Here is a 19,606-nt window from a genome sequence, read left to right as displayed (position 1 = left end):
ATTCTTACACTTGCTAAATTGTGAAACAACAGAAGTATTTATGTCTTGTGTTTATCATAGCTCAAAAGAAAAGGTCGAACTGTCCACCGCCTTCTCCTGGTTGCCTATAAGTTTGTCTGTTACACCCAACAGATTAAAGAGCAAAACAAACAGCAGAGAAGTCTGTGTTCCTTCCCACAAAGGGGAGCTAGAACTAGAACCTAAGTGTCCTGATCCCCAACCTTTATGCTGCCCCTTTTGCACAGTTTAGTTCAGACGCTGTCTTTGGGTACAAAACAGGTCATCCACACATACCTGCTGGTGCAGTCATCATTGTTATTTGCACTGAATGTGGCTCAGGAGGTCCCAGCAGGGTGACATTCACTGTATAGTCTGTTGCTGGATACAGATCCAAACACACTTGTGCAGCTTGTTCACTTGTCGTAAAGTTAAACGATGTTGCATGATAAAAGTTATCCAGGTACCACTTTTGACCTAGGACTTTAAACTGTCATGAGATTAAAAGGAAATGTTGCATTACATTTTCTGTTGTTTGCAGATATAAGTAAATGGAGACAAAGCAAGGGAGTTCCTCCTATTTATCTTCATTCACCTAGAATTTTTTAATGCAGAAGTAAGCTACACTGGGAACAGACTTTACAAAGCTACCTTACTTGTTCTATTCCAATTTCCCTTAGTGTGGGACTAAGACTAAATTTCATAACAGGTGAAAGTTAGGGACATAAATATATCTCAGAGGAATAAGCTGCCAGGCTATTCTAAAGTAATCCCTCAATGCCTATGTAAGTGAAAGAGATTGCACTGGGCCTACTGGGTAAAATTCCTTTAATTTCTTCTCATTGTGAGGAATTCATAGACAAGTCTCACAGTGCAGCATACTTAAACTTTATGAGGACTACTCAGATTATGCATTTAGAACCGTGCAATGGTACTTCACTGATCTTTCTCAGGAGAGCTCCTGCAAAAGAGCTTCGGATCCATTGAGGCATCACACATACTGCTAACTCAATTATCCTCCACCATCCCCAGTCAGGCAACAGATAGAGGGAGTTACAGAGGAAACACTTCTGCAGAGATCTCAGGAGTAACATGATCAGCCAAGTTCAGGCACTTTATCTGGCAGAACCATGCATTTAGTGTTACCACTGATGCACATGTCCTTGGCCATCCTGCCCCCCATCCTTCCTTATCACTGCCAATCACAGATGCATGCCCATCAGTCTACTGGGGCACAAGTCCTGGACACCCAGTTCAAAAGGATTCCTCTCGCCCTCAATTTCTCAGATTCTCTTAGATTTTGGAATTGTCCTTACAGACCATCAGAACTTGGTCTCAGAGTTCCTTGAGCTCTATGCTATGAACTTCCTCTGCTCCACACTTCAGACGCCCACAGCCACAGCCACACCTGGACTGCATCATCCTCAGAGCTGCACCCCAGGGTCACACAGAGCCCTACTCTTTCGGTTCACTTCCTAGTGAGGTACAACACATGCTTCTGTGTGTTTTGGAAACATGAAGATTCTCTCATGCAAAGCACTTCTGAATGTTCACATTTCCCTATGGATTTAAGAGGGTCTCACATGTTACAGTAATTCATTTTTGTCTAACCTGAAAAACAGCAATTTTGTTCAATTTTACTCTTTAGTCATTTTAGTGCACGGTTTGAAGAATAATTTAGTTTATTAATTAAGTAGTTAATCAACTTTGTCCCTGAGCCACTTATTGGATAAACATTCCAGTCTTTACTGATTTAAATTACTTGCTACGTGAATACATTCCTAGCTCTGGGCTTATTTATAGTACAGAAATATTTTACTTACCTACCTACCTACATACTTAATTTTACTAATCTACCTGAAAATCAGTGGCTCTCCATAGATATAAAACTAAAATTCAAATGTAAATGAAGAACACAGAAGAATTCTTATGATCTGACTGCTGCTTAGATTTTTGCCTTATCTCTCCCTATTTCTAGGTGAGTGTTTTGTCTATTATACAATATGCTATTTTACTTAAGCATAATACCCTTTTACCCCCATGCCAGCTCTTGTAAATGGCTAAATCCTATCCATTTTCTATGGCTCAGTAGTCTCTACTTCTCATTTAAAAAATTATTACACACACAGACACATAAGTTAAATGAGAACCGATAACCCTGCAGTGAGTTCCTTAAGAATCCTTGCCCTTATATAAATCTGATGTCAAAATAAGGTGTATGTAAGTGTGAAGTACCAGGCAAGGGAAATGATAGCAAGTCCCCAAATAGACTGTCTTTCTTTTGATTTAATCCCTCACTTATGCCCATCTCACATCTCACATCCTTCCACAGAAACAATAGTCACAAACAATCTAGAAGTGCACTCCATCCGCAGTTTTTAAATACTTTGGATTCCAAATTTTTAAGTTGCCAATTCCTTAAAGGATAGTGTCAGAGATCTTCTTACCTGGTATATTTGTTCTGATCCAACTTTCCTAGAATGCCTTTTCAATTTCAAACATGTTTCATTAAATATTGAGATATTGAAAAGTCCATCATTTTCTAAGAGATCATCTTGTAAAAGACAAGAGAAAAATAAGACAAGTCAGATCAGCTTAGCAAAACGTCATGGCCAAATACAAATGCAACTCTGAGAACTGGTAGGTTTTTTAGCAAGAAGAGCATAAAGTTTGGCATCAGCAGATTTCGCTTTGTGTCCTGGCTCCTTCACTTTTAGTTGTATAATCTCACCCAAGTTCCTGACCTCTCCTGAGTCTGTTTCCTCACTTGTGAAATTAAATAATCCACCTTGCTTATACCACAGGCTATTGTGATAACAAAAAAAAAAAAAAAAAATATTTAAGTATTATTGTAAGTTAATAAAGCTATGACTTTTGTCAAAGTTAATCTTATCATTTGGGTGGTCCTGGAAAACTGTCATGAAGGTAAGAATATGTATAACCAGAAAGTCTGAGATAAACAAAAAAGATGAATAAAAATCAAAGTCCATAAAGTCTCAGGTCAGGTGCTTTCCAGTGCAGAAAATGAACAGGCAGGAAGATAATGTTCTCACATGAGACAGCCTTTCAAAAGCAGCTCAGCTGTGCTCAGCTAAGACAATAAAATAAGTAGAAGGCAGACTTGTTTCAAGCACTGTATAGAAAAAGCCATTTCATAACTCCCACTGTCAGATTCATTCCTGCAGTGTTTCATTTTCTTTACATAGTCAATAAAGAAAAGGTTTCTTAAAACAATTTTTTTGAAAAAGAAAAGGTTTCTTACAATGAATTAAACAACTTAAAAGAGAGTAACATGGCAATTTTTAAGGAAAAGCAAATTTCCTGACAACCCTCTGATTTTCCACCAATGAGAATATGTGATCTCTTTCCCTCCCCTCCCCTCTCTTCTCTTCCTGGTACTCAGAACTGTACTACAATCTTCATACAAGCAAAGCACGCATCAGGAACTAGATGTGGTGGCACACATCTACAAGCCCACCACCCCCGGGAGGCTAGGTCAAGAGGACCACAAGTTTAAGACGAGGCTGTGCAAAATGATCTGACTCTGCTTAGATTTTTGCCTTATCTCTCCCTATCTCTAGGGAGATAGAGACTTGTGTCAAAAAAATTTTAAAATGTTTTTAAAGAGCTGGGTATATAGGTCAGTGTGAAAGTCCTGGGTTCAGTCCCCAGTATGAAGGAAAGGAGGGGGAGGGTATAGGAGGGGTTAAGGAAAAGGAAGAAGGCAAAAGAGAGAGGGGGAGGGGAAAGGCACATGCTGTACCACTGAGCTATACCCCCAGCCCTCCCCGAAAGACAAGCGTCTACCAGACAAAAGCTTTTCTTTCTTTGGTGGTACCAGGTATCAAACTCACAATCTCACACTTGCCAGGCAGAGCTTACACCAGTAAGCTAAATCCCTGGCCCCAAAAGCTATTTTAGTGTATTTCTCCCATGAGAGTCTCTGCCACTAACAAAGTATTAATGATAACAATATCTTTCTAGTTAAAATCAGAACTAATCCACAGCATTTTCAATAATACTAGCATATACAGCCCAAGGCAATTAGCTGGGAGAAAATATTCCTGACTATAGTCAGAAAATGCAAAAATATAGTGTCAATAAAAAATGTTATATGGGCTCTCCTTCATCCTCGCCACTTTTATTTTAAAGGTTTCATAAGGACATCAGGGAGAAAAATAGCCACACATATGCTTGTAATTTTGAGAAGCACCCATCAAATGTATGTATGGAAGAAATGTACACATGAAATGCCATACAGACAAATAAGCAGGAGTGTTATTTGCATAGTTCCACATATCACACAGCCATTGTAGTCTGCACGCAGACTGCAGTGTGAACAAGGGCTTCTGGCTTCCACTTCCTACACCCAATCCTGGCAGAAATGACTGCAAAAAAATAAAAATAGGTCAAAATTTGCATCTGGGTTGGTTGCCGCACACAAGGCTGAAACATAAAGATATCTCTGCTTGGCGCAGGGTGGAAGAGACCAGACTACAGCGAAACACAGAGCTACTATACAAAATGCTTGCCAAGTGAAGGAACAGGTCTCCAAATCGCAAGGGAAGGAAGGGAGAGGAAGTGCAGTCCACAGACAAACCCAGAGAGGAAGTGTCCACAAGGACAATCCGTGATGAATACAGTGACTCCACATCAGAATCACCCAGACACAGCAGATCTGAAATAATGCTTACACATCTGCATTATTTTAAAAGTCACTGGGCAATTCTGATAGGCAGTCAGGACCAAAAGTGAAAACACTACTATTACAAACACAATCGATGCTTGAGTTACAACTGGCCTGACATACGAACAACTTGGGTTAGGACTGAAATTTTAGATTTAACTTGCAACCAAAGTCTTGAGTTATAACCCAGATGCTGGCCACTTGTGTTTCCAGATGGTCTCAGGTGCAGATTTAAGCCTTAAAGAGTTTTGGAAGGAACTTCATACCACCTTTTTCTTTTGGGGTTAATGGAGGAATCCTGGGCCAATGTCTCTCTAAGGACACTGAGATCTGCCTGTGTATAGGACAGAGACTTTGAAGGATGTGTAGAGGAGCCTCAGCCTTGAGTTGAGAGCTTAAGTTACAAACAGCCCTTGGGAACAAACTGAGTTTATAAATCAAGAGTCCACTGTGACAATAATTCCTCAGCACCCTAGAGATCCATAACACAGAAGAACTTCTAAGTGGAGACCTGTTGGGAGCCGCGTCTGTGATAGCTCGCCTTGCGCGGCGGACGTGCGGCCTGTGGTAAAGAGCAAAGCCTGAGGTAGATTACCCCTCCCATCGAATATGTTAGTTTCCTGCTTACCGCGTAAACAACCCGCTCAACAATATAGTCTGCCTGGCAACTGATGATGTTAGCCAATCAGCTTGCCTTGCTTACTTTAACATGATTGGACACTGTACCCGTATATATACCGGTGCCACCCCTGGGCGGAAGAAGAAGCCAGGTAGAAGCCCGGAAGTAGAAGCCCAGAAGGAGCCGCGGAGAGCGGACCGGTAGAGGCTTTGGGGCAGACTGAAGCACAAAAGGAGCCGCGGGGAGCGGACCAGAGGAGGCTTCAGCTGGGAGAACCCAGGGCAGGCTGTACGGAGAAGGAAAATAAAAAGAAAAGGTTGTCCACTACCAGACTTTGTCGTGTGTCCTTCCTGCCGGCCGGGAGCGGACATCGACATATGGTGGCCCGTACGGGGACTGATCACCCCCGAGACGTGGAAGTGGACAACGCTCCAGTACAGAGCTGCGAGACAGGTGAGTTGGGGATAAGCCTGGGCTCTGGGTGGCGCGCACCTACAGGGCTTTTAGACTCCCCTCAGGCTCACGCGTAAGTGGCGGATTCCTTGGGCCTCACGCGGTGAGTAACATATTAAAAGATGGGAAACATGTTAGGTAGCAACACTAAGAGCGAGGGTGGTTGTGGAGAAAGCTCTCAAGAGCTTACAAAAGTACGCAGGGTATCTGAGCAGGCCCAGTCAGGGAGCTCCCGAGAGGGGTCCGTCAAGGGGAACAAGGATGCTAAGGAGGAGGACGGGGCTCTAGCCTCGGAGTCGTCTGACTCCGAGGACGAGGGAAAGTTGAATGGCAAGGAGGCCAAAGAGACCAGCTGTCAGGAGCCTAAGTCGCTCAATAAGGAGTCGCAGGGTTCTTTTCCAGCGTTGCCCCGCGAATTGCGCTCTGCTCAACCTGGTCTGCGGAGGAGTAGAGAGCTCCTGAGCGCTCCCCGGCGCGAGAGGGAGGCGAAGCCTTCCACCCCACCTTGGGGGCCGTTTCCGGAGGCGATTCCTCGCCACGAGGCGGCCGCCTGGGAGCTCTCTCCCCTTTCGCCAGAACAGGAAGTGATGCACGGGCCCCCATTTTCCGCCCAATCACGGCCGCTGTCTTATGCTCCGCCGCCGGCGGGTCGGTATTTTTACAGGCGGCTTTGGCAGGGGGGACGCTTGTCTCATGAGGTACATCCACCTGGGATAGATAGTGGCCCCTACGGGATATTTCCTGTACAAGTAGCTATGGGCCAGGGACGCAATGTATGGGAGCCTTTTGAGATAAAGCAGATTAGAGAACTTAAAAATGCAGTTACAACCTTTGGGCCGACTGCGCCTTACACCATTGCCATGCTGGAGAATCTGTCTTCTGGGCCCCTCACCCCCGCGGACTGGATTCAGCTGGCAAAGGCGTGTCTGCCCTCGGGCAGTTACCTGGATTGGCGAGCCTGGTACACAGAGTTCTCTGCCGAGCAGGCTGAGAAAAACGCCGGTCGAGGAAATGGGGGCTGGGGATTTAGCTCAGCGGCATAAGCGCCTGCCTTGTAAGCAGGCAATCGCCAGTTCGATCCCTGGTACCAAAAAAAAAAAAAAAAAAAAAAAAAAAAAAAAAAAAAAACCGAAAAAGATAAAAATAAAAAACAAAAAGGGGGAGTAGGCCAAGGCCTGGCCCCAAAGGCACGATTATCCATGGCACTATTCACACACAATTTTTTAAATTTAAATAATGATAATCGCTCCCCAGCTGTGGAGCACTGCAACCCTTCCCCCAACCATAAAGGGTGGGTGAAGTGGAAAGATGTCCTGACAGGACAATGGATGGGCCCGGATCCAGTGGTCAGCTGGAACCGAGGCGCGGTTTGTGTTTTCCCACAGGAACCGGGACGAGAACCACTGTGGATACCGGAGAGACTGACACGGGCAACAAAGCCCTCGACTGAAGATCAGACCTGCCCTACTGGAGATCCATCACAGACCAACCAATAAGATGAATAGAAATAGCGGTAGCCCGAAATAGACAAGAAGATCCTCAGGCATATGCATGGCTTGCTCAATTGGCCCACGACCGAGTCTAGATATGGCGGGCATCCCTCATTCTCCTCCATAAGGTGACAATACACAGCAGGGTAGGTGAGTCAATGACGGGTAAGAGCGTGCCTCCCCAGCACGACTCGACCTAAGCCAGGCCCTACCCCATCCTGCACGTAAGCCGCTGGACTGTTAGATGCTGCCCAGGTCTAAATTTCTCTCCGAGGGGATTTCTTTACGGAGAGGAAATGAGTGCAAGCTTGTGTGCATCCAGGTTCCGTCCAGTTTGTGCCTGGCCCTAGAAAAAGGACGAGGGCCTCAGGGCCTTGGCAGACCATGGCATGGCCAACCAGGGTCTAAGCCAAGGACCTACGGTGGGCCTACACATAGGGCATAAGCCTCTGCACCCAGTCCAGGAAGGGCTACGATGCGCACATTCATAAAAAATAAAATAGGGGGAGATGTTGGGAGCCGCGTCTGTGATAGCTCGCCTTGCGCGGTGGACGTGCGGCCTGTGGTAAAGAGCAAAGCCTGAGGTAGATTACCCCTCCCATCGAATATGTTAGTTTCCTGCTTACCGCGTAAACAACCCGCTCAACAATATAGTCTGCCTGGCAACTGATGATGTTAGCCAATCAGCTTGCCTTGCTTACTTTAACATGATTGGACACTGTACCCGTATATATACCGGTGCCACCCCTGGGCGGAAGAAGAAGCCAGGTAGAAGCCCGGAAGTAGAAGCCCAGAAGGAGCCGCGGAGAGCGGACCGGTAGAGGCTTTGGGGCAGACTGAAGCACAAAAGGAGCCGCGGGGAGCGGACCAGAGGAGGCTTCAGCTGGGAGAACCCAGGGCAGGCTGTACGGAGAAGGAAAATAAAAAGAAAAGGTTGTCCACTACCAGACTTTGTCGTGTGTCCTTCCTGCCGGCCGGGAGCGGACATCGACAGAGACCTTGGAACCTGGAAGTCCCTCCAGACAGAAAGCCAGGTTAATACAAAGACCTGTCCCTTTCTTGCCTTGGGAGGCTACAGCCACACAAGAAAGCCAAGCAACTGGCCCAAGGCTAACAGCTTCACCACTCAAGATGGCACCAAGCTCAGAGGAAAACTCAGGCAGCTGCTCCAAAGGAGGCTGGCTCACCCAATCAACAGTAAATCCTTCACAAAGAGACTAGAGATAAGCACACTAATATTATCCTCAAAAAAAGTGAGATCAAAGGGAATGCTATCCATTTTATTATAAGGGAAATGAGACCTACCATATCTTTATTTTCCCAGGGTAAGTAATCTGGAAGCACCTTGTCCTCCACGCCCCCCAAAAAACAGCCTAAAATATGATTCCCCCAAAGTGGGGCAGATCACACTTAGGAAACACAGAATGAGTATACTTTTGAAAAGAGTGGTGAGCAAAGTGATGGTAATATCATGGGAGCATTCATTTTGTACCTTTAGCAAAAACATTTAACAACCTAATTCAATGAGAGATACAGGATAAGATAATGAGAATGTGATAGCAGAGAGGAAACTGGTTGACAAAAGCAGAAATAAGCCAGCCATGGTGGCCCATGCCTATGATCCCAGCACGGATCACTGGCTGAGACAGGAGGACCACTGTGAATTCAAGGACAGCCTGGGTTACATAGCAAGTTCAAGGCCACCATGGACTACATAGTCAGACCACTGTCAAAATGAATAAAACTTTCCTCAAAAAGATTCTCCGTGTATGTTAACCTAGAGTACACATAAAGCAGTATTATCTAGAGGGCTTTTAAGAAGGAAAAAGGAAACAAAAGCACATTATGTAAGTATAAACACAAAGAAATCGAGAAAATAATATTACATATAATCTATGGCAAATAGTATTTAAAAGGATAAAATGAGCCATTTGCTACTAGTGAAAGCATCTATAATTAAGATGTCATGAACATTAATTATGTAACATCAGCATGTATGAAACAAGCCACTTAGAATGTATAAGGGAAATTGAGAAAAATGACAGTTCATTACATAAATAAGTACAGAAGTGTGTAGAAACTTTATTAATAAAGTTGATTTAACACTGTATCTTATACCACCTCTATCCAAATGCTCCACTGCATGATCCAGTAATAATAAAACATGGCCAAAATGAACCAAGAAAATGTCAATAAATTTCCCAAAGCATATTAAACTAGAAATTATTAACAACATACAAATATTAAAAAGAAAATACCACTGTTATGTCACAATTATAATTAACTCTTCAAGGCTGGGGCTATAGCTCAGTGGCATAAGCACCTGCCTGGCAAGCACAAGGTTCTGAGCTTGACTCTCAGTACCAAAAAAAAATTAACTCCTCAATAGAAGGGAAAAATCAGTACAATTTTTTGAAACTAAGAATAAAGAGAATGCATATTAACATACTCATACATAATTCTTGAACCAAAAGGAAAATCTGATACCAATTCTATCATGACTTAAAAGTAAGGACAAAGAAAATGTGTACCAGTGCCTGAGGGAGTCTGCTAAAACCCAAATCTAGAAGACAGAAAGAAGCACTAAGGATTTTATTAGCAAACAAGACACTGATATCTGATTATTCCCCAAGTGAATTTCTACTGGAAAAAACATGGTCTTTGGAGTCAGACCTGGGAGCCAAGAATGTTTTTATCTTTACTTAACATCTGTTCCCATCCTCCTGTTTGTTTATGCACTGTTGTCAACCTCTTCCCCTGGATCCTGTGCATTTTGTCAGTTGATTTCTTTACCAGGGTCATCCTAGTCCCCTTAAAATGTGATGGGAAGTTCAGAAGTTCATATATCTGTGGTGTATATTTGTGTATATATGTATTTTGTGTGTATGTGTGTATATATTATTCACCCTAGAAAACAATTATCCTCTTTTTTTTTTTTTCTTAGCACCAGGGATTGAATTCACAACTGCATGCTTGCAAGGCAGGCACCTATGCCACTGAGCTAAATACCTAGCCCCAATTATCCCTTTCTTTAAACCTGGACAGGTGTTTGCTTCGGCAACACATACACTAACCCTGGACAGATTTGCTCCTAGGGTCATTTAGGCGGTGATGATTCCTTGACAACTTGGTCGGTTTCTTCCCTGATCTTTGATCAGTTTTTGTTTCTTAGATACTCTTGAGGTAATTTATATAATTTGTATTTTCCTTAAAATGTCTATTTCATTGGGATGATAGGCTATCTAACACCAGTTATTCTATGATTCCTAAATTTGTATTTCTCTCTTCTTAAAAAAAAAAACACTAGCTTGCACTGCCTGGGAAGTGACTTGAGGAGCTAATCAGCAGTAAAAACAGCTGACACTAAACAGCAAGCTGTCATTCTGACTCACATGACAGATGAGTTTGAGGTCCTGTGATGATTTTTTTCAAGAACATATATCCTTATAAATCCATTGTAGTTTATTATTAATTTGATCAAGTTTAGTTGCATATTAATTTATAACTTTCCTACATATTTACTTAAAAATAATTTTATTTTATTTTATATATAAATACTGAGGCCTAATTTGTGAATTTGTGTAATTTCATACTTGGTTTCATAGCTATTAAAACTGGCAGACTAGGAGCTCAGGGGTTTAGCTCAGCGGTGTAAGTACTGCTTGGCAAATGCAAAGTCGTGAGTTGGACCCCCAGCAACAACAACAACAACAACAAAAAAAAAAAAACTGGCAGACTTGGGCCAGAGATACAGCTCAGCGACACAGTGCCTGCCTGGCAGACACAAGATCCTGAGTTCAATTCCCAGTACTAAAAGAAAAAAAATACTGGCAGTTTTTCTTAGTTATTTCTGTAATTTTTGTACCTAGTGATAGCAATATCTAAGATTTGGGAAACATATATTGGAGAGGAAGTGGTACTGGAGATTGAACCCAGGGCTCTGACCATGCTAGGCAAATACTCTACCACTGCACTTTTTATTTTATTTTAAGACAGGATCTGCCCAGGCTGGCTTCCAACTTGTGACCCTCCTGTCTCAGCTTCCTGAATAGCTGAGATTACCTGTCTGTGCTACCACACCCAGTACCACAGATTTTAAGTAGGACATCAAAGAGCTAGTTAACTCATAAATGAGACCTATAGTTTTTCCAGGCTTGTGTGTATTACTAAATAAGAATTATATTTTTTAAAAAAATAAACTTCCTGTAATTGTTGCAATGTTGCTTAAAAAATCCACATGAAAGTATGTGCAATAAAGTTTATTCTTACTTCTTAAAGCTTTGGGTCCACTTCTTTTTTTAACCAGCACTGACCCTCCTATGTCCTAGGGCTGCCTCTCTCTTTCCACTCACCCACTCCTGACCTCATCAGTCCTGGGGTCAGCTCCCATCCTGGATGTGAAGCTGCTGGGTCAGCCTCCCTGACTCCTCCTCCCTCACAGGCAAGGGCAAGAAAGTGCCCACCAGAGTCGTTCAGCCTGCTGCTGATAGAACAAGCATCTCCCCATGCTGCTTCCAACCCCTGGAGCAGCTCCACACCCCCAAGCACAGATCTCAGATGGAAAACAGGAACTCTGCTGCCCAGCTGATGCGAAGTTTATTGCCATATCCTGTGCTGAGCTTTTGCCGGAAGGAAACGAGTCTCCAAGCTCCACCTACCAGCTGTCTGGAAAGCGAGGACAGTGGGCACAGAGCGCCTGGGAGGAGCAGTGGAAATGTTCACAGTGTAGCTGGTGCCTTGGTACAGGGTGAGACACACTTCTGGGGTCCTGCTGTCTGTGGTCAAGTTGACTGTCTCTTCGTGAACTGATTCCACTGGGTCTGACCGCTGTCCTTTTATGTTTATCTTCAGGATGAGAAAAGACAAGAGAGTCCACCACAGCTCTAGTCAGAACAATAAGAACTGGAGCCTGATTATCATACCATTCTCTCCTTCCCTGTACTGCCACAATCAGCACGGGACCAGTAACCCTAAGAAGTGAGGTAAAGCAGGACGCTCCAGGAAGCACCAGCCTGCCCACAAATGATCCTCAGTAAATGGAGGCTGTCACAATCAAGACCACCTGTGCACTCTGTCACCAAGTCAGCAGATGTTCCCAGGCTTGCTATGGGAGAGTGAAATACAGGTGCCTGGAATAAGCAATGATGGTCACCTCAAGTACAAAGCCCTCCCTCCTCACACACACACACACACACACACACACACACACACACACACACACTCCATGTCCAGTGACCACTTGCTAAAACATGAAGTGCAAAATAACAAACAATTCGGATATCTTAAAAACCCCCTTCACTTTCTAAAATAGTAACAGAATTGGAAAGCAATGAAAATGAAAGGCCCTTACAGAAGCCAATCCTGACTCCTAATCCCACGGGTTTACAATTTCCATTCTAGCAGGAAAAAAAGGTGGGTCACATGACTTACCATAAATATGATCTTGGAGTTTATCCCTCCTGAGCTTATCTGCCACCTCAGACAAGTGTTGTTAAACACTGATACATTATTAATTGCTGTCATTATTTCTAGAATGGAAAAAGAGAGTTAACTCATAAAATGCATCAATGGGCTTGGAAAACTCCTACTGGAGATCAGTTTACCTGTCCCCCTGCTATGTCTGCTAAGCACCATTCATGCTGTGATTCCAGGCCAATCACATAACTTCTCTTTGATGAATGAACCAGGCCCTTTCCTGGGAAAGGTGGGAAGGACAGTAAAGAACTCCAACCTGTGATTAGCCTGACAGGCCACTGGATGCCACTGGCGTTCCACTCGTGGGATGGAAGGAGGCCTCAGCTGAGTCCGGAGGCACTCACTCACTCAAGGCATCGATGCTCGCGGGAGGGAAATGACACTTGGCACCACACGGAACCATTTTCCAAGAGCAACCTGAGAGGAACTACAATTCCCCCATGAAGTCCTGAGACACCTCTGACTGGAGGCATGTAATCCTGGTCTATTAGGAAGCCAGGACTTCTTAGGGTTCTGCTTTTTTTAAACATTCTGCATACATCCCATCTACACGTGAGAAACAATATCAGGGCTTTGGCTTCCTGAGGTAACACAGTTCCCAGTGCACCCACTCAGCCAACCACCTAGGAAGTTGTCCAGGCAGGAGGAGGGTCTAGCTTTTCACTTCTTTAAAATCAAATTTCTTAAAAATAAGTAAAATTTTCTCTATTTGTAAGTGATATAATCTTAAATATAGAAAACCCTAAAGAATTCAAACATTTAAAAACTGTTAAAGCTAAAAGAGTTCAGCTGAAAGACACAAAATTCATCTGTAAAAATCAGTTGTATTTCTATGCACTAAAATTGAGCGATTCAAAATAAAATTAAGAAAACAATCTCATTTATAATAGCATCAAAAAAAAAAAAAAAAAAAAAAAACCTTGCCTATAGAAGCCGGTACTCTGTCTTCACTGGAAAAAAGAATTCTCATTTTATCTAAAAAGAAATATGAGGTGTGACCAAAAAGTACAGTGAATGTTTACATTTTTAAAAAATATTATTAGACATCAGAGTGCCATTAATCTGTCTCAAAACCCTCTCCTTTAATTAGAACCCACTTATCCCACTGTTCTTGCCACTTTCATGAGTATCTTTAGTTGTGCTGTCACGCACATCCTGAGTCAATTTAAAACATTTACTTTTCAAGGTCATGCTGACTTTAGGAAAGAACCAGAAGTCACACGATCCCAGGGCCAGTAAATAATGTAGACAAGGATACATCCTAGAGTTTTTGCAAGCCTGCTTGTTCAAGGATGGCACTGAGCAGGAGATTCACTGCATTTCTGATCACACTTCGTAAAGACACTCACAAAAGATTTCCAAAACTAGTTCAGAAACTGGCAAGGATGACAGGCTAAATTTGTTTGAAGTGAAAGCATTTAGCAGGAGATCAAGGGCAATGTGCCTATTTTATGATAACTATTAAATTTAACTATTCACTATATATTTCTATCACCCCTTGTGGTGTTTTTGTTTCGTTTTTGATTTTGTTTTCTTCTTTTCTTTTTGGTCTTTTGGTTTCCCTAAAGAGCAGTCTACAAAGACTTGGGATGCTGTCACGCTGATGGGATAATCTCCCATACTTGGTGAGAACAGTGCAATCAGGCTGCCCTTACCCTTTGCAACTTCTCTTGGTCCCCACTCCGATTTCCTGAGATTTTTCTTTCCTATTATATAATAAGCGCCTTGCCTCTGGTTCTGTCTTCTGGGAAACCCAAGGAAAGATTCCATTCAGAAGAGCGAGAAAGATAATTATTCAGAAAGTAACTACTCACTTCTGCTCCTGCCTTCTAGTATATGTCTTCTCAGCATTCAAATGGAAAGAGAAAAGAGCCTACACCTTTGGCATTTGTACAGTTAACTCATTTCTCCCGTACTCAGAACCAGTGCCCTGTTTGGACTGGCCTGATCTACTGATCTCTCTGCCCACTGAAGATGTTACATATTTCCTATACAGCACTCCATCACAGTATTACCTAGATTCAGTGTCCCACATTACCTGTCCTTAATAAAATCCAGGTCACCTATAGTTAGAGAAAATGAATTGAGGCAGAGAAAGGAAAACATACAAGCTCACAGAGATATGAGAGGAGCATCTATTAACTGTGTAAAGAATCCTTGTGTCTTGACATCGGTGTTTCTCCTTGGACATACATAATTTAAAAATCAAAGAAATATATCAGCCGAGGACATGAGTAATCTAAGAGATCAATAAACTTATCAGTCCGCCTCCATAGGTAGCTGGAGATGGCACAGCATTGGAGATGCTGTTGCACCAATCTTTTATCAGCCTGAACAAGCCACAAATATTCCTGGCCCCTTCCTCTCTGGTCCTCCAAAGCCCCTGAGCTTGAGACATCCTCCAGTGTTAGCTGCCCACATGGTCCAAAAGGAAAAAAATCTCAGCCCTCACCTTCTACCTGGGTTGCCCATAAAGCCAATTTCCTTCTCATTCTGGGTTCCTTTGTCACCCAAGCAGAGATGAAAAGGGAGTTTTTTTTTTCCTTTCTTGTCCTTCCTTTTAGCTCATTCACTATGACTAATGTAAATGACATCTCAAAGATGCCATCTGCCTCCAGCCTGTGCCATGCTCTCTGAATAGATGAGATCTGGTTCCAATTATAGGGATGTCAGATTTCTCATCCTAAGGAACAGTTCAACAAAGTTTGGTGCCTTTCCTGTCTACGAATCAATCACAAAGGCTTCTTTATAAACTTATCAGATAATAAAACCACCACCACATTGATACTGTCCTTTTAAAGACAACTTGGATTTTGACTTGACCGATTCTGTTCTGTTATGTCACATTTGGTTTTACTCTCTTCCAAAAAAGTAATAAGAACCGTGGGAGCAATGAAACCCAAAATGTGTAATAGTCATGGTACAAAAGAGAGGAAAAGAAAGTGCTCTAAACTATATAACTGCATGTATATTTAAGTGTATAAGATAGAAAATGATATCACAGAGTTTTATTAGATCAATGAACAGAACTGTTTGCAGTATCATTGATGGAATGTCCACTTTACAAGCTTTAATTTTGTGACTTGAACAATTATTTCTAAGATGACAATATGTAATCCATTAACTAGTGATTTCCTACTGTTCATTTTTTTCTGTAAATCTGTATAACTTGTACCCTTTCCCTGCTTTTTTTTTCTTTTCTCCTTAAATAAAATTTAAAAAAAAGGAAAAAAAAAAAAAAGACAACTTGGAAAGACATGCCCTTCTTCCAAAAGTACTGGTAACTGAGGACATTTATGGAGGTCCTCTTTGAACTGTCTCTAGGACACTTTACTCACAACTCACCACTGACTGAATGACACCAAATGCCAAGCACTCTATCATGCCAGGCTCCGGACTATGACAATGATCAGAAGATCAATCCTTCCCTAGAGAATCATGTTGTCTAATGCAGCAAATACAGACAGGTAAAAATTCTGTATTATTACAAAGCTACGTACAAGTGTCACAAGCATGGAGAAAAAGGACCTTTCACTGGAGGACCTGGCCAACTTCCTGGAAGATCGGACCTTAATAAATAAACGGTTAAAGAGTAGGAAAGGCAAAAGAGTTAAAGGCATCATGTAACAGTGATATATGCATTCCCATGTTTATAGCAACACAATTCATAATAGCTAAATCTTGGAAGCAACCTGTATGTCCATCAACCAATGAATGGATAAAGAAAAAGTGACATTTACATATAATGGAGTACTACTCTGCCATAAACGAGTTGTTTTAGGAAAATGGATGCACCATTAAACCATAACATAATATTAAGTGAAATAAATCAGAGAAGCTCAAATATCACATTGATTTCTCTTATAGAAGAAATTCAAAACATAAAGAGTAGGATAGAAAATAGTCATAGGAGGTAAGGAGATAGATCTTTCTCAAATCGGAAGGGGATTAAGAGATGGAGGAAGGAGGAGAGGGGAGTACTACAAATACCTACTAATAAGGTTCTTTTTTTTTTTTTTTTAATTGTTAAAGAGAGTAGGGAAGACACGTGAAAAGACAAAACAGCGAGTCTGCTGCCTGGGACGGTAAAAGGGTACGGCATATTTGAAGTGGTGAAAAAAATGTCATATAACTGAGGAGGAGGAGAGATGGGAAGCGAGGCTCTGCAGTGTGCAGATGAGGTGGAGGAGGCCTTGCTCACTCCTCTAAGAAATGACGAACAAACAGGAGGAAAATGATAGGAACTGTGTGTTATTTAGAAACATAACTCTAGTGTATTTTGAAGGAAGCCCTAGAGTACACAAAAACTGGGGTCACATGGAAAGAATGCAATACCACTGACTCGGTGATTCCTGTGTGCCAGATGAGGTAGCTCACAGTACTGTAACCTTCAAAATAATCTCAGGAACTAGATATTATTGTGTCTGTTTTATAGACCGGAGGCTTAGATGTTAAGTAACCTGCCAAAGGTCACACAGTTAATAAGCAGTCGAGTCAGGATTCACACTTAGATGTGTCAGACACCACATCTAAGAGCCTTTAGATTGAAGTAGTTATTCAGCCAAGAGGTTAAGAGATAAAACTGGGGCACTGTATTATAAAACAAGAGACAATTCTGCAGGAGAATCAATAGGAGGTGAGAGAGCAGAATGGCGAGCAGTCCAGGCTGACTGCCAGCCTCTGAGCGTGAGAGTCTGAATGAACAGCCTTTTACTGCTCTCCTAAGAAACATAACAGGAGGCAGAGCAGCTCTGTGAGAAAGCGAGGGATGAACTGTATTGAGGACATGCTAAGGCTGAGTTATCTGCTCACTACCCAGGGGAAAAAGTCTTGAAAGCCATGGATTTGCGGGTGGTAGCTCCAGGCATGGGAGCGGGTTAGACACCCAGGTAGACCAGAGAATGGGGCCCAGGAGCAGCAAACCCAAGGAAGAATGAGGACAAGAGGCAGTGCAGAGTGCGGCTGAAGGAAGGTGATGTGCAGGAGTGAAGGGAAGACAGGGTACCAAGTCATGTCTCTCCCTCCCTCCTTCCTTCCCAACATGCCTCCACCACCTTCTCCCCCACCACATGAGGGCTGGGGCGGGTCATCAGAGCGTGAGGGGCAGGCTCAGTCCCTCTGCCTTTTATCCTATGGCTTTCTCCCCGATGGAGTTCCCACATGTCACGACTGGACCTGAGGTTTGAGCTTGCACACCGGAAGGCAGGGCAGGCCTTTGTCCTGCCACACTGTGAGACACTTTGGCCTCTATGGCTTTAAAATAAAATAAAATAAAGGACACCTCCACGTTGTTGAAGTGAACCCTCCCCGGATTTGGGGAAACAAAGCCTACATAGGTGATACAGTATGCACCTTTGCTTTGCTTTGCTTTATTCCGTATGTGTTACACACACAAATGTACATGTATGTAATGTACTTTGGTACCCTGCTAGCATCTCATATTTCTGTGTGGTACTTACCACATTTGTAACTAAATAATTATATAAGTAGTTTTTAAATGTCTTTTCTGACTAGAATTTCATGACGCCAAAAGCCATGCTTAGCTCCTTGTCTTCACACACTAGCACATGACTTAGCCTGAAGTATTCACAAAATATTTATTATTTGGTTGAATGCTTGAAGGGATGGATGGATGATCTAGGATGCCAAATGTTGCAAAAAGGTTAAGGGGAATAAGGACTGAGCCAGAGCAGTTGCTTGGTTCCCGGATCGTCAGTAGAGATCTCAGTGAGGGAAGTGAGGGTGCCAGATGCCTGAGTTCCCCTCAGGAAGACAGAACTAATCAGTGAATATGGATTACTCTTTCAGAAGTCAAATTGTGGGAGAACAGGGACAAACCTAGTGGATCTCTTTGTTCCAGTTTTATATCTTTTTTCTTTATATTTGGAACCAGTAAAAGGTCATTCAGAATACATTCAGGAGACCCAAGCAGATGGTTAAGCCCAACGTTATCTCTGGCTGAAACAGTATCTGATTTCAAAAACAATGACAATCTTCTAATACCACGTAGGTACCACTTCCAAAGGCCACTCCCAAACAAGGGTAGCAAAAAAAAAACACATTTTGACAAGGGCAACAATATCAGGATACATCTTCTTTGGTAGGGGAAAACCTTGAATAAATGCATGTTTTCTATAAATGTTCTAACATTTCCTTTTTTTAAATCTTAAAGTGACATAAAATAGGGAAAAGTGGCATGGCTTAGCACGGTGCTTTCATAAAATGCATTGCACACCTTAGGGTGATCTGGAGTGGCCTGTGAATAAATCTGTATATCTTCACCATGTATGGACTGTTATATATACTAGAAAAAAATCTATCTCAGAATACTCATTATAAATATTATAAATATGTATAATGATCAATAAATTCAAATCATAAATTTTAAGCTTTAAAATATAAGTTGTTATAAAAACATATTCAGTAAACATTACTTTTTATTATGGCAAATAATAACATGCAAATAACTCAAGCATTGGAATTCCCTAGTGGAACAGACAGCAAGTATAAGTTTTCAGGGCTTACAGACCTGAGTTCACTCCACCATTTGCTACTCATTGACCAGCCCTGTGAGCACTCACGTTAGCAGCACATACACTGAACAGCCCTGTGAAAGTTGCTTAACCTGTATAAGTCTCAGATTACTCATCTGAGTAATGAAATGAAATGAAAATGAACAATTCCTACTTCTCAGGGTCTGTCCAAGGATGAAACTCAATCAAGCTAAGGCCCCAAGGAGAGCCCTGGGCACTGAAATTAGTGCTCACTCAGCAGTAACAGTAATACAGACGACCCAGACGTTATTCACATATTCAGACAAAACCCATCCATGTGACCACTTGTATTATGTCCCCATTTATTCCAGTTGACCTTTCTTTTCCATCT

At 42.4% G+C, this 19,606-nt stretch overlaps 1 protein-coding gene across 4 annotated transcripts in view; it reads right to left on the bottom strand.

Moving 5' to 3' along the window:
- Susd1 (sushi domain containing 1) overlaps window positions 1–19,606 on the bottom strand; it is a 143,984-nt gene that overhangs the window by 62,825 nt on the left and 61,553 nt on the right. For 3 of the 4 annotated variants that reach the window (XM_013145888.3, XM_063260817.1, XM_063260821.1), the window contains exons 7-10: window positions 12,677–12,774; window positions 11,905–12,091; window positions 2,445–2,551; window positions 295–487 (exon numbers count right to left, since the gene is read on the bottom strand). In XM_013145888.3, coding sequence (XP_013001342.2) covers window positions 295–487; window positions 2,445–2,551; window positions 11,905–12,091; window positions 12,677–12,774 — 585 coding nt within the window. The remainder of the gene's footprint in view (window positions 1–294; window positions 488–2,444; window positions 2,552–11,904; window positions 12,092–12,676; window positions 12,775–19,606) is intronic. The other variant, XM_063260825.1, reaches the window with a different exon arrangement.

Source organism: Cavia porcellus, unplaced genomic scaffold (assembly GCF_034190915.1).
Source record: "Cavia porcellus strain 051 isolate PalLab524CR breed Dunkin Hartley unplaced genomic scaffold, mCavPor4.1 scaffold_1, whole genome shotgun sequence".
NCBI lineage: Eukaryota > Metazoa > Chordata > Mammalia > Rodentia > Caviidae > Cavia > Cavia porcellus.
Note: the sequence above shows the minus strand (reverse complement) of the source record. Positions and strands in the feature narration are given on the sequence as shown.